This window comes from Salmo trutta, chromosome 14 (genome assembly GCF_901001165.1).
Source record: "Salmo trutta chromosome 14, fSalTru1.1, whole genome shotgun sequence".
Taxonomy (NCBI): Eukaryota; Metazoa; Chordata; class Actinopteri; order Salmoniformes; family Salmonidae; genus Salmo; species Salmo trutta.
The window spans coordinates 26,584,165-26,599,851 of NC_042970.1; the positions used below are offsets into that span (position 1 = coordinate 26,584,165).

General features: G+C 43.8%; 1 protein-coding gene across 3 annotated transcripts in view; it reads left to right on the plus strand.

Annotated features, from left to right (window-relative positions):
* The window catches only part of LOC115207689 (membrane-associated guanylate kinase, WW and PDZ domain-containing protein 3-like), a 185,687-nt gene extending 172,265 nt beyond the window's left edge, over positions 1 to 13,422 (plus strand). Inside the window, exons 10-22 of one of the 3 annotated variants that reach the window (XM_029775060.1) lie at positions 4,830 to 5,447; positions 7,479 to 7,510; positions 8,092 to 8,254; positions 8,518 to 8,624; positions 8,744 to 8,936; positions 9,158 to 9,343; positions 9,592 to 9,777; positions 9,924 to 10,020; positions 10,221 to 10,329; positions 10,603 to 10,740; positions 10,897 to 11,035; positions 11,398 to 11,490; positions 11,646 to 11,722. In XM_029775060.1, the coding sequence (XP_029630920.1) occupies positions 4,830 to 5,447; positions 7,479 to 7,510; positions 8,092 to 8,254; positions 8,518 to 8,624; positions 8,744 to 8,936; positions 9,158 to 9,343; positions 9,592 to 9,777; positions 9,924 to 10,020; positions 10,221 to 10,329; positions 10,603 to 10,740; positions 10,897 to 11,035; positions 11,398 to 11,450 (2,021 nt within the window). In that variant the 3' untranslated portion in view covers positions 11,451 to 11,490; positions 11,646 to 11,722. Of the gene's footprint in view, positions 1 to 4,829; positions 5,448 to 7,478; positions 7,511 to 8,091; positions 8,255 to 8,517; positions 8,625 to 8,743; positions 8,937 to 9,157; positions 9,344 to 9,591; positions 9,778 to 9,923; positions 10,021 to 10,220; positions 10,330 to 10,602; positions 10,741 to 10,896; positions 11,036 to 11,397; positions 11,491 to 11,645 lie in introns of all 3 variants that reach the window. The other 2 variants (XM_029775058.1, XM_029775059.1) reach the window with 2 other exon arrangements.
* Positions 13,423 to 15,687: the final 2,265 nt, after the last annotated feature.

Below are 15,687 nucleotides of genomic sequence, written 5' to 3' on the forward strand. Positions count from 1 at the left end.
GGGACAGTCCTCTGTCCCATGCCCTCCTGCACACTTCCCACATCTTGGAATCTCCCTCCTATACACTGCTGCAACATGACCATAAACGTTGCACCAGAAACAGAGAAGTGGATTCAGTACAAAATCTCTAACAGGATAACTGATGAATCCAAACATGACTTTGTCAGGTAAAAACTCAGACTCAAAATTCAGAAGGACTGACAGTGACTTGTCTGTTTCACCACGCTCACTACTTGCTGCGTCGCACCAAACGGCGGGGGTATCACAAACACCAGGAATCTTCAACTTCAATCACTCCTTTCAATGGAGCCATATTCCTAAGCACAAAGCAAGAAACAGATCTCGATCCAAGTGGTGTGACATGGAGCACCCGCTCCCTCTGGGCAGAAGAAACGCAAACAAATATCAGAAGTCCACTACCGGTTACTTTCACTGATTTAACTGCAGCCAACAACTTTCCCACCCACCCTGAAACCACAAATGGATCCGCCAAAAGGCAAGAATCCACTTTCTCCAAAAATGTCACTCCTACTGGACCAGATTCTTATTTATCATATCCATCAATGCCAGGCTCAGGTTCCGAGCTCTTCAGCACGCCTTCCACCTCACTTAGCTAGCCCTCATTCACTTCCAATTCACCTCCAGAACTCGGTCTGGCGCTCGGCTCACTTTGTTTGCACTAGACACCAATCTTCTTCGACAGCCCATCTCCATTTCTATCGCCATCTTCCTCAAACTTAACATCACCCTCTGCTTTAATCATTCTCTTCAACCTCTTCTTACTCTTTTTCCACCTTCATTCCTCCTCAGAAATCCACCTTCTGCTCCAGTCCCACCAATCATTTCATTTGTTTGGCTTCTTTTTGAAGGCCTCAGGGTCAACTTGAGGGTTAAACGAATGCACTCTGGGAAATGTAGTACTTCCTCCATTTTAAACAAAATGTAAGTGATAAATTAAATATACTAGCATACAGGTTGTTTTCCCTTGATCATTCATTTAATAAAAACATTTAAACAATATTTCATATTACAACATGTTTGATGTTTTATGTACAAGATCTTTACGGTACAATATGTTTAATGTACAAGGCAGGACGTAAGAGCCCTGGCGGAGTGGTGCCAGGAAAATAACCTCTCCCTCAACGTCAACAAAATGAAGGAGCTGATCGTGGCCTTCAGGATATAGCAGAGGGAGCATGGCTTGATCCACATCAACAGGCCACAGTGAAGAGGCTGAAAAGCTTCAAGTTCCTCGGTGTGCACATCACTGACAACCTGAAATGGTCCATCCACACAGAGAGTGTGGTGAGCCCAATGCATCACCAGGGGCACACTGCCTGCTCACCAGGATATCTACAGCACCCAGTGTCACAGGAAGGCCAAGAAGACCATCAAGGACCTCAGCCACCCAAGTACCAGCCTCTTCACCCGCTACCATCTAGAAGGCAGAGACAGTACTGGTCATTCAAAGCTGGCACCGAGAGACTGAAAAACAGCTTCTATTTCCAGGCCATCAGACAGTTAAATAGTCACTACTAGCCGGCCTCCGCCCAAGTACCCTGCCCTGAACTTTAGTCACTGTTACAAGCCGGCTACAACCCGGTCAAACCTGAATCTTAGAGACTGCTTCCCTATGTACATAGTCATTGAACACTGGTCACTTTAATAATGTTTGCATACTGTTTTACTCACTTCATATGCATATACTGTATTCTTGTCAAGGCTCATCCTATATAACTAATGCTGAACACACCTTTTCTAGTCATATACTGTCCATAATGCCTATACACACCATCATATACATATATATTTATATCCCGGACTCTGACATTGCTCATTCTAATATTTCGTGATTTCTTGATTTCTTTCTTTAGATTTTTGGGATTTGCGTGTATTTTTTTGTATTGTTAGGTATTACTGCACTGTTGGAGATAGGGACATAAGCATTTTGCTACACCCGCGATATATGTATGCGACTAATACAATTTGATTTAATATTTGTATAGACTAGACCTAATATAGAATAGAAGAGGCATTTGAATTTCACTGAATTCAATTATATTTCCTTTCATTCAAAATCAAATTGCATTTCTGTATCCTATTAACTACTTCAATTCAAATTCAATTTGAGGCATTCTCAAATGGCAAACCCTGATTGGGAGAGATGGGAGGATGAATGAATGGGAAGAAAAGATGGGGTGGCAACTATCACAATGATCTCAAACTGTGTTTCTAATACACAATGAAATGAAACACATACTTCCACTTGCTAATCAGGAAACTCGTGGGTATGTTGTGGTGGACTGTCATTACAATTGCTACACAGAAACCTGGTAAAATTATGTTTGTAGCTAGTGTAGCTACCACCGAATGGCTCTGAATTCACTCTCAGCTTGCAGTCAAAGCTATAATCACTGATGGAGTTGACTGTAGTACTCTCAAATCGTATCCTGATGTTGACAGCAGATGGGAGTATTCACATCATTGCTAACTTAGATAGCTAACATACATTTTGAGAAAACAAGTTAGCTATATTATGTGGCTAGCTAGCTAGTGTTAGCAACGTTTGGTGGTCAATGGGCGGCAGGTTTCCTAGTAGTTAAGCGCGTTGGGCCAGTAACCGAAAGGTCGCTGGTTCGACTCCCTGAGCCGACTAGGTGAAAAATTGGTTGATATACCCTTGAGCAAAGTACTTAACCCTAATTGCTCCTGTTAGTCACTCTGGATAAGAGGGTCTGCTAAGTGACTATTTTATTTAAGGAGACTGAGAGCTAGCTAAACTGCTGAGCATACAAACAATGTAACAAAAGTATAATTTTGGATTAGAAAAATACTCCATCAACAGGCTCTGCATTTCAGGAATCACAATAGCAAGTACTCCTGGTGCACTGTTAAATTATTTAGCCATTTAAACATTTATATTTTGAATAAAACTCAGTTTTTGGTATAGTCCTCACCAGGGGCAAAAATCTGATATCAACTTTGGAGGGGACAAATACATTACATTTTCTCAAGAGCAATTCCTGAGGGGGACACCAAAAGTAGTGCTGTAACACATAGCCTACGTTGTAATATGGTAAATGTATATTGAGGAACCAAAAAAATAAGGTGTTTGCCGTACTCCTAACTACCGGTATCCAAAACTACACAACTAATCACAACAGCAATACCATTGCCTATAACAAATCTTAGTTCAGTCAACAGTTTAAGTTGAGAGTGGGGGTATCCATGGCATTTTCCAATTATGTTCCTATTTTACAAGTAAAAAAAATTGAGAACCTTTCATAATGTTGCCAAACAAAGACTCAACAAACTTACCTGAGACTCCCTGTCTCTGCCAGTCTGTCCCTGCATATCTGTCCCCAACTCTGCTGTCTGTGTGCCATCTGTTGCCTGCTCTGCCTAATGACATCATTGTGAAACATTTCCATTAGCATTTCACTTCTTTCTTATGAACATTTTATCAACTAGTCTGAGATATTAGGCTACTAGGGTTCTTACTTTGCGTTTTGGTGTACTGAAAAATACTCTGATGTCCATCTTTTTTCTGCCATTTTTCTACCTGGCTGGCTACACACACACAGTATGTAGGTTATTTACAGTAGGAGATGGGCTTCTATCATCTTATCTTCTATCATTCTATATGAGCTTCGTTCTAAAAGGTAGCTAGCAAATGTGAAACGGATTGCAGTGACAAGAGTTGACAGCTGTATGAGTTCACCATTTACACAACATATAATGCAACCTTTTGTAATTTTAATCGTTTGCTTCATATTGGCTGGCTTCATAATAGCTGAATTTGCAAAGCTAGCGAGCACCAATTCAGTGGTGTTTGCTATAATCTTTGCTACCCGGGTTAAATAAAGGTGAAATAAAATAAATAAATAAAAGTTACCTTGCGACAATTTAGCTTTTGCAACGAGACCATTAAATATATTTAAAACAATGGTAGAAGAGAGTGTAGTTCTGTTCAGTTTATCGCTAACCTTATCACAGGGACTTTGAAGCACTAACTTACATGCATGCTGATCTTGGAATAAATTGACGATAGCAAAGATTCCATCTTTGACGACGCCACATAAATGGAATAGGTACTAGCTAGCTTAATAGTTAATATTTGCGCACTAGCTCTGCAAATTCAGCTAGGGTGTGTGTGAACCCTGGCGCAATTGACTGGATTAACCTCACGTCAGTTACGTGCATTGAGTGCCTTTCAGACAGTAGATACTAACACTCTGTTACATTGACAACTAAGGAACTGGCAATGGATCAAACCATTGTGAGGCAAAGGGCGGGGGGGGTCGCAATCTTTTGAAACTTAAAAACGCGCTATCAAGTGTCTATAATCAGCACAATTGCTTTCATTGCGTATTATTAATATTATTTAAATGACATAGTTATGTTTACAGTGATATATTGGGGGGGACAAATCATATTTTTCCCAGGATGGGGGGTCGTGTCCCCCCCGTACCCCCTGGGATTTCCGCCCCTGGTCCTCACTGGCTTTCATGCAATTTAAACGTGAGCTTGTCCGAGGTGTCGGACTCGGCGACAGTTGCTATCCATTGGAGCTCTGCGATTGGTTGCCCAAAATTCTGGGCTGGGCTTAGCGAATGGTCAATTCAGTCTGTCACAAACAGGACAGTCATCTAGCTAACAAGCTACTATATTGCCATAACAATCATTATATCGCACATGGAAATGTCTGTATATTCTCACTGATTGCTAAGGCTTGTTTCTTCTCTCTCCAACCCTTCTCTCTTCTCCCTTTCTCTCCTCTCCCTCTTCTCCCTCTCTCTTTCCTCTCCCTCTGTGGTTTTCCCCGCCAGGCGATGTGATCGTGGAGATCAACGGGAAATGTGTGCTGGGGAAGACCCACCCTGAGGTGGTGCAGATGTTTCAGTCCATCCCAGTAAGTCAGTATGTTGATATGGTGCTGTGCCGCGGCTACCTGCTGCCCCCAGACGTGGCGGAGGACACCGAGAACCCCCCTCCCCCACCTCCTCCACCCCTGCAGGGAGGCGAGGTGGTGACGGCCGTGCCCCTCATCAATGGCCAGCCCCTGCTGGTGAAGGGCGACGTGCTGCATGGCTCCTCCCAGGAGCTCCACTACGTCACCACCGACGCCAGCGGACGGCCCATGGTGGCCGCGCTGCCCAACGGGAGGCTCTCTGAGCAGGGGGGAACAGGCCTGCTGCAGCCCGAGCTGGTGAGCGTGCCCCTGGTGAAAGGCCCGGGAGGGTTTGGCTTTGCCATCGCAGACTGTCCCCTTGGCCAGAAGGTGAAGATGATCCTAGACGCCCAGTGGTGCCGCGGCCTGCTTAAAGGGGACGTGATCAAGGAGATCAACCGTCAGAATGTTCAGACTCTGAGCCACGCCCAGGTGGTGGACATCCTCAAAGACCTACAGGTGGGGAGCGAGGTCAACGTGCTGGTGCTCAGAGGAGGTGAGTCACAGAGTGTCTTATTAACACTGCCTTGTGGTTACATAACACCAACACTGTGACTGTACCGCTGCAGTGACATCACTGTTGCCGCAGCATTAGTGTGATACAGTGATATCTCAATGTGACCTCTTCAGTGTCCTTGGTGAGTCAATTCAATGTGCTGATACTAGGAGGTGAGAGATTGGGTCAACTACCACTCATGAACACACACTATGGTATGGTATCTTGGTGATGTCACTATGTCTGCAATAGGTGAACACATGAGGGACTGTTGCCTTTTTGGCATACATAATCACGTAGTAATGACAATTGTAGTCACCCTATGCAACCCAACTCTCCTGTCAAATATACCTTTCACATATTCCCATAAATCTGTGTATGCACAGATCTCTACCACATCTCCCTGTACAGGATATATACTGTATCTCTTCAGGCTGCTTCACAGCTTCTACTAAGGCTCTCTCTCAGTCAGGCATTCATACTGCAGTCTGTTGCAGGCCTGGAAAGGGAAGTTGCATAAGCACGGGTCTCTGTCTGCTCTGCTCCTGGGGAGAGAGGGAGGGGAAAGCACCCTTCAAACGTCTCACACATCCATCTCCAGTCGCCCTGGGGAAATGGTACACAAGTCGATGAGCCCGGATTGGCTTTGATCATCATCGGAGGAACAGGGAGATTTTCTGCATGCTTCTATATCCGTGGCCCTTTAAATGGACACTTCAGGATTTTGACAATAAAGTATTTTTTCTGCTTCCCCATAGTCAGATGCACTTGTGGATACATATTTGTCTCTGCGTGCAGTTTGAAGGAAGTTGCTAACTAGAGTTAGCGCAATTGCTAACTAGCAATACCTGACCACAGTGACTGACCAAAAATTAAGGAAATCTTTGACTATGTACAGACTCAGTGAGCATAGCCTTGCTATTGAGAAAGGCCTCCAAAGGCAGACCTGGCTCTCAAGAGAAGACAGGCTTGCCCACAAAACGAGGTGGAAACTGAGCTGCACTTCCTAACCTCCTGCCAAATGTATGACCATATTAGAGACACATACTTCCCTCAGATTACACAGACCCACAAAGAATTAAAAAACAAATCAAATTTGGAAAACTCACATATCTACTGGGTGAAATACCACAGTGTGCAATCACAGCAGCAACATGTGTGACATGTTGCCACAAGAAAAGGGCAACCAGTGACGAACAAACACCATTGTAAATACAACCTATATTTATGTTTACTTATTTTCCCTTTTGTACTTTTAATTATTTGCACATCATTACAACACTGTATATAGACATAAGACATTTGAAATGTCTTTATTCTTTTGCAACTTTTGTAAGTGTAAAGTTTACTGTTAATTTTTATTATTTATTTCACTTTTGTTTATTATCTATTTCACTTGCTTTGGCAATGTAAAAATATGTTTCCCATGCCAATAAAGCCCTTTGAATTGAATTGAGAGAGCAAGTGAACATACTGAATTCATCTTATATCATGTCCTTGATGACAGTCCTTGGGTTAGATTCTTCACATCGGAACAAAATAATTGAGCTAGATCTCCTGATTACATCAGGGTCCATAAACCCTTTTCACACTTTTCAGACTGAACCGTCATCCCCTTTAGGCTTCCAGAGAGGTGCATGCTCGTGAATCAATGTAATGCTGGAGCTATATTAACAGTGGGAACAATCTGAGCGTGAGAGATGGAACGTGTGTGTGTACTGTACAGTTAACATTATTGTTCATTGGATTTTATGCATGACTCTCTCTGTCTCGCTGTCTCGCTCACAATGTAGGTCCCCTCTCTCTCAAATGTACACATCTCCTATTTATCTTTAATAACACAGTGATGTCATACTTCTTGATGGACTAGGCTACAACATTGTTTTAAACCTCCTGAGTCTAGACTATTGAAACTGTTCACTGCTCTCGTTCTTTGTTAGGTAGACACTGCCATCTACTGGTTGATGTCTCATTAGTACTTTTTTGTTGTTGTTGAAACCTTCCCATGACTCTTCCTTGTGTTTCTCACAGGTCAGACATCTCCTGTGAAGAGCCTGAGACCTGTAAGTAAAAGCAGACACTGTTTTATAATACTCTGTGTTTTACTATTGTGTGCCCAGATGCTTATCCTCCATTTTCTTATTAAAGCCTTTTGTCCTTGAGTGGAAAGCAGTTAACCAGCAAGCCCCACTGCATCACATTAAATGATAACTATACATTTGAATATTGATTATGTTTGCTTTGAAAATGGTCTTAATTACTTCTATTCAGCATTCTTTTTTTGTCTGGGGATTTCAATGGTAATGAAGCACATAGCCTCTTTAGATAATATTGGATATTAGTATGACAGCTTTAGATGAAGCTGGCCTTTTCAACAGAATAAGCCTGTCAGCGCCATAGGGAACTCTTTTTTAGCCTGTGAATGGTAAATTACATTCAAATCCCATCGGCCTTTGGTTTACTATTGAGCTTGCGGTGGGAATGTGAAAGCAATGCGAGAGCCTGTGGTGGAATGACCTTTCGTTCCTTTAGTATTCAATCACCATTACATCCTGTGCTATGTGTCTGGGTAATGAGATGTACATAGACTGTGTGGTCTTTATGCGCTCTAATTGTGCTGTCTGTGGCCCTGTGGCCCCATCAGAGGCAGGAAATGACATCTAGCACAGAGACTCTGGACTGTGTCACAGACTCGGTCCCCCAGGCCCTCCCTTACAACTCCAACACTTCAACCCTGCGCAACAACTCCCCCAAACGAGACACCACAGAGATGTACCTCAAGTCCAAGGCCCTGCTGGAGAGCAAGCGTGAGTGCACATATTGTAGCTACACAGACAGGCAGAGGAGGCCTAGTACTCCTATGCTCAGTTAATCCATCCATAGCTCTGTAATGGATGCCAGTGTTTCATTTGTAAGTTCGTGACCATCTGTTAAGGGCCACCCTACATTTGTGAATACAGTATCAATGTGAGCTGCAAGATAAGCCTGTGAGTTCACCCTGCTGACCGGATGATTGGGTGGTGCTCACATCTATGATACCCTATCTAACCACAGTAACCCCTGTCCACAGAGCCTCACACCAAAGACCTGGATGTGTTCATCAAGAGGGACCAGGAGACTGGCTTTGGCTTCCGTGTTCTGGGAGGAGAAGGTCCAGAGCAGCCAGTGAGTACCGAAGTATGAACTTCCTCCCTGTTAGATTATCTTTGTTAATTTTCAACACCCAGGAAAGCATATTGCCTACTGTGTCTTCTATGGACAGTGTTTCTGACTCAAAGTGTGACTCTCTCTGACAGGTGTATATTGGTGCCATCGTGCACCTTGGTGCAGCTGAGAAGGATGGACGCCTGAGGGCTGGTGATGAGCTCATAGGCATTGATGGAATCATGGTCAAGGGCCGTTCCCACAAGCAGGTTCTGGACCTGATGACCAACGCTGCCCGCAATGGTCAGGTCATGCTGACCGTGCGTCGGAAAGTCATCTACAGAGGTGAGCACTCACTGACTGCCTGGAACCTCTACACCCTGATCTCTAACACACACACACACACACACACACACACACACACACACACACACACACACACACACACACACACACACACACACACACACACACACACACACACACCATTGCATACAGTACACACACGCCATTTATGTGTTTGATACTGCACTTCAGTCTATACTCTCCATGCGTTTTTCAATCAGATATGACTGAGGAGGAGGCAGGGCTCCACATGGCTCCAGTGTTGGTGAACGGCTCCCCCAGACTCCCTCGTATCCAGATGCCCAGTGTGCTGGACCACGAGTCCTTCGACATCACCCTCCACCGCAAGGACAGCGAGGGCTTCGGCTTCGTCATCCTCACCTCCAAGAGCAAGCCCCCGCTAGGAGGTGAGAATGCCCCCGATGCCCAGCATTACCACTGCTTATCCCAGACACAACCACACACACTCCACTCTCCTCTATAGCATCATATCACCCAAATTAGCTGGGAACAGAGTTTGAAGGTTCTTCCTGTGAAAAGATTATTACTTCTTTACTATTGAGTAATATAGTCCCTTAAATACCTATTGTATATTTCTGACTGAATCCATCAGGTGGGATGGGTGTGTTATCATTAGATATCTCTCTGTTTGCAGTGATCCCTCATAAGATCGGACGCATCATCGAAAGCAGCCCCACTGACCGCTGTGGCCTGCTGAATGTAGGTGACCGCATCTCAGCGGTCAACGGACGGTCCATCGTGGGGCTGTCTCACAATGACATCGTTCAGCTCATCAAGGATGCTGGCAATGCTGTCACCCTTACTGTGGTCCCCGAGGATGGTAAGCTTCACCAGTAGTATCACCCATGGGATGGGACTGTGTTGGTTTCCCTAGTATTCCCAGTCATATTCCAATGATCTCTGTGTGGGATGGTTGGTTTGTGTTTGTGTTATCATAATGGTGTGACTTGTATTTGTCTGTTCCAGAATACAAGGGCCCTCCCTCTGGAGCCAGCTCAGCCAAGCAGAGCCCCGCCCCTCATCACAGAGCTATGGGTCAGAGGTCAGCTATGCATGACGAGCGGTAAGGTCCTGATCTCACTACTACACCAAGACACGGATTAAATCCCTGCTTCAGCATTTAGCAGAACAACCCAGAGACTTATGTCTGACACAACATCTTAATGATTAAAATTGCTTTGTTCTCTGTGCCCCCAGCGGAGACACTGCTGTACATTATTGAAGATATAACATAGTGTTACTGAATGCTGTTGTCTGTTCTAGTTATAACCTAGATCTGGAGGAGGAGAAGAGGGAGGGAGTCACCTGGGCCGACTACAAAACTCTGCCTCTGAGCGAACAGGGAACAATGTGTGTTACAGGCCCCAAACAGGCAAGGCTCATACCATTATTATTGTCATTGTTTTTATCCGGTGTTTTAGAGATTTTACATCAATCAAATAATATATGACTCAGAAAAAACTGCACTAAGTTATAACTTAAGTTATAATGTGTGTGTGCGTGCTTGTGTGTGTGCTTGTATGTGTGTTCATATGCGTGCGTGTGTGTGTGAGTGCATGTGCTTACGTGCATGTGAGTGTGTGCGTGTGCATGCTTGCGTGTGTGTGTGTGTACATATGTGTGTGTGTACGCATGCGCCACGCAGGGCTGTATCACGGTGGAGCTGGACCGGGGGTCCCGGGGTTTTGGCTTCAGTCTGAGGGGAGGGACAGAGTACAACATGGGCCTGTACATCCTGAGACTGGCTGAGGAGGGGCCTGCCCTGCTGGACAGCAGGATCCACGTAAGTCTGACCCCCGGTGCCTTAGGAAACAGCCACACAAATGACTGTTACTAGACTATTCATGATATCAAGATTCTGTCATGTCTTATAACAGACTAATTACATATTTTGTTGCCATTGAGGAGTTGATCATCTAGATTGTGCCTGTATGTGCAGGTGGGGGATCAGGTAGTGGAGATCAATGGAGAGCCGACCCAGGGGATCACCCATACCCGCGCCATCGAGCTGATCCAGGCTGGAGGCAGCAAAGTGCAGCTCCTGTTAAGGCCAGGGCAGGGTCTGGTACAAGACAACAGTAAGTACACACAGAAGTCTAGATCTAGAAGATAATATTTACCTTTTTGTGGTATGAGATGCAGGGTGTTTGAATATCCTTGTTTGTTGTTGCGCGTTATAACATGTTACTAGCATTTAACAAGGGTGCGCTAATTAACATGAACTGACGCAGCAATGCCTTGTAAATACATTAATTCAATTTAGCTATCTCTGTTGGCTACTTCATTAATTTATGTTAATTAATGTACTGTACCCTTAATATGAAATGTCACCCAAACTGAGTGCCTGACTGTGTTGGGGATGTTTGTTGTTTCATGAAAGGAGTCCTCTGCTGTCTATAACTGCTTACTCTTGGCACTTCCTCTCCTCCCCCTGTTGCAGGTGATTGCGTCCCCTCTACTGTGTGCTATTACTCAAACGAGCACCACCACTAACCACTTCACTGTTTTTACTGGCCTGTCCTCTTTTACCTTGGTAATTCCTATCATTTCCTTCTTGCTTCCTCCTTTCATCTGTCTAAACTAGTTCATCTGAATATTGCTCTTGTACGTTACTTGTTATTTTCATAAGGATCTGTGTGCCACTCTATAAATATTTTACATCTGCGTAATTACTTATTTTACTTCTAGGTAAATTGGATCCAACTGTCACTTCATCCACAAGCTTTCCTAGAGAGGCGCTTGTCTCAGAGACATCCCCTCTCGCTTCTCCATTCTCCACCTGCACCTTCACCTCAGGTTCCTCCTCTTTCACCAGTGAGACCCCTGACTGGAACTCCCTGTCCCCCCGAACGCTCCACCCCCAGTGCAGCAGGGGCACTGGCTCAGTGGAGTGGAATGGAGAGTGGGCAGACAGGCAGGCTGACAGGCTCTCTCCCATCACCCCTGAGCAGATCAACCTCTATAAGGTCAAACCAGGTCACACCAGGTCTAAAGACTCCAAGGAGCCCAGCAGCCCCAAAAAAACTGGTGAAACATTCTCTAAAGCCAAAGAGCACTCACAGAGTCCCAAAAAATCTGAGAGGAAGGCACAGGAAGCAGAGCCAAGCAAAGACAGGAAGTCCCACTGCCAGAAAGGAAGTCGGTCACCCAGTCCCAAGAAGTCTACTGGAGAAAGACAGGAAGCCTCGAGCCAGCTGCATGTAAAGAAACAGCAGGTACAGCAGAGCACATCAAAGGAGCTTTCCAGCAAGGAGCCCTTTGATGAAAACAAAAACAGCAAAAGGGGAGATTCAAAGGGCAGGAAAAGCACACAGGAGAGAAAAGGGATAGTGGGAACGACCAAGGCTGCCCATGGCCAGGTCAGTATTGAAAAGAAAGTAGGGACAGAGGCAGGACATCACAGGCCAACCCCTATGGAGACAGGGGCATGGAGAGATATTCTGAAAGTTACTCTAGAGAAGAGTAAACCTCAAGATGGAGAAAAGGAAAAACGCGAAGAGCAGACAAGCAAAAGATACATAGGGGCTTCCTTAAAAGAGAGAAAGACTAGAAAATATTATGGGGCCTCTACAACAGAGGAAAAGAGTATAAAAGACACACAGGCCTCTCCAAATGCCATTCAGCAGGATCCTCTGAACCAAAAGGGTCAGATTAGCCCTGGCCCCTGGAAAGTCCCCAGCTCAGCCAGAATCCTCTCCAAGGCTGAGGTGCTGCGTAATCCCCCTTACTGATACAGTATGGACAACACTGTGTGGACACAATCACACAGACTTGAGCTGTACCACAACATGCTGTATATTGTTGGTCTGTTTCTTTCTCCAATGAGAGGGATGGACGAGGAATGGCAGGCAACCTTATCGGCCATGTGTCATGTCCGTCTGTGTCCGTGAAGAGGACTTTTTTAAGCTATATTGGCCTTTGACATTAGGAATGGCATGTAAAGCCAACGCTGTCATCTCTCTTCCTGCTTCGTGTGCTGCTTCAGACATCTCTGATCTGGGCCATACGCATGTTTGGAATGTTTAGGGCCTATTCTTGGACATCTTGTGGAATGAATACTAACCATACTTCACCCATTATAATGCAATTATTATCCCATATGCAACCAAGCAGAAAGGTCTCTAACACACACAAAGTTAAGCTGTCAGTAAAGGTTTTATTTTCATGTTGGGTATCTACAGCAAGCACCTTGGAATTGGTCTTTTCACATGACACTTTTTTCCCAAGGGATTTGCTCAACTGCATGCAGTCCGTACGTTTATTTTACTGCACGCCTTTACCACTCCACTGAGTATGATCCTTTCACCTGATGTGAAAATACTGATGCCGAAGTTCTGACCTTAACACCATGTAGAGATTTCAGACTTTATTCAGAAAGCATTAGCTTTACGAAGGATTCTAGACTGTTCTAAGACAATAGACATGATTCGTGAATACAAAATATATCATTACAAAAGACCAGAAACTTGTGGTTTGAGATATTGTTTACCATGTGTATGATAACCTATGTGTAATTTATTGAAATTATAGATTAATATAGATATACAGTACCAGTCAAATGTTTTTACTCATTCAAGGGTTTTTCTTTATTTTTGCTATTTCATACATTGTAGAATAATAGTTAAGACATCAAAACTATGAAATAACACATATGGAATCATGTAGTAACCAAAAACATGTTAAACAAATGAAAATATATTTTATATTTGAGATTCTTCAAAGTAGCCACCCTTTGCCTTGATGACAGCTTTGCACACACTTGACATTCTCTCAACCAGCTTCATGAGGTAGTCACCTGGAATTCATTTCAATTAACAGGTGTGCCTTGATAAAAGTTAATTTGTGGAATTTCTTTCTTTCTTAATGCGTTTGAGCCAATCAGTTTTGTTGTGACAAGGTAGGGGGTATACAGAAGATAGCCCTATTTGGTAATAGACCAAGTCCATATTCTGGCAAGAACAGCTCAAATAAGCAAAGAGAAATGACAGTCCATCATTACTTGAAGACATGAAGGTCAGTCAATCTGGAACATTCCAAGAACTTTGAAAGTTTCTTCAAGTGCAGTCGCAAAAACCATTAGGCGCTATGATGAAACTGGCTCTCGTGAGGATCGCCACAGGAAAGGAAGACCCAGAGTTACCTCTGCTGCAGAGGATAAGTTAATTAGAGTTAACTGCACCTCAGATTGTAGCCCAAATAAATGCTTCACAGAGTTCAAGTAACAGACACATCTCAACATCAGCTGTTCAGAGGAGACTGCGTGAATCAGGCCTTCATGGTCGAATTGCTGAAAAGAAACCACTACTAAGGGACACCAATAAGAAAAAGAGACTTGCTTGGGCCAAGAAACACAAGTAATGGACATTAGACCGGTGGAAATCTTTATTTTGGTCTGGTGAGTCCAAATTTGAGATTTTTGGTTCCAACCGCGTGTCTTTGTGAGACGCAGAGTAGTTGAACGGATGATCTCCGCAAGTGTGGTTCCCACCGTGAAGCATGGAGGAGGAGGTGTGATGGTGTGGGGTTGCTTTGCTGGTGATACTGTCTGTGATTTCTTTAGAATTCAAGGCACACTTAACCAGCACGGCTACCACAGCATTCTGCAGCAATGCACCATCCCATCTGGTTTGCACTTAGTGGGACTATGATTTGTTTTTCAAGAGGACAATGACCAAACACACCTCCGGCCTGTGTAAGGGCTATTTGACCAAGAAGGAGAGTGATGGAGTGCTGCATCAGATGACCTGGCCTCCACAATCACCTGACCTCAACCTAATTGAGATGGTTTGGGATGATTTGGACCGCAGAGGGAAGGAAAAGCAACCAATTATTGCTCAGAATATGTGGGAACTCCTTCAAGACTGTTGGAAAAGCATTCCAGGTGAAGCTGGTTGAGAGAATGCAAAGAGTGTGCAAAGCTGTCATCAAGGCAAAGGGTGGCTACTTTGAAGAATCTCAAATATAAAATATATTTTCATTTTTTTAACATATGTGTTATTTACTAATATTCTACAATGTAGAAAACAGTAAAAAATAAAGAAAAACCCTTGAATTACTAAGTGTGTCTAAACTTTTGACTGGTACTGTGTATATATATATATATATATATATATATATATATATATATATACACTTTCGTTCAAAAGTTTGAGGTCACTTAGAATTTTTTTGTCCATTAAAATAACATCAAATTGATCAGAAATACAGTGTAGACATTGTTAATGTTGTAAATGACTATTGTAGCTGGAAATGGCAGATTTTTTAAGGATTATCTACATAGGCGTACAGAAGCCCATTATCAGCAACCATCACTCCTGTGTTCCAATGGCACGTTGTGTTAGCTAATCCAAGTTTATCGTTTTAAGAGGCTAATTGATCATTAGAAAACCATTTTTCAATTATGTTAGCACAGCTGAAAACTGTTGTCCTGATTAAAGAGGCAATAAAACTGGCCTTCTTTAGACTAGTTGAGTATCTGGAGCATCAGTATTTGTGGGTTCGATTACAGGCTCATAATGGCCAGAGACAAAGAACTTTCTTCTGAAACTCAAGAGTTCCTCTGTCCAGTGTCTGCGTTCTTTTGCCCATCTTAAGCTTTTCTTTTTATTGGCCAGTCTGAGATATGGCTTTTTCTTTGCAACTCTGCCTAGAAGGCCAGCATCCCGGAGTCGCTGTCGGTGTTTTGAGGGTACTATTTAATAAAGCTGCCAGTTGAGGACTTGTGAGGCGT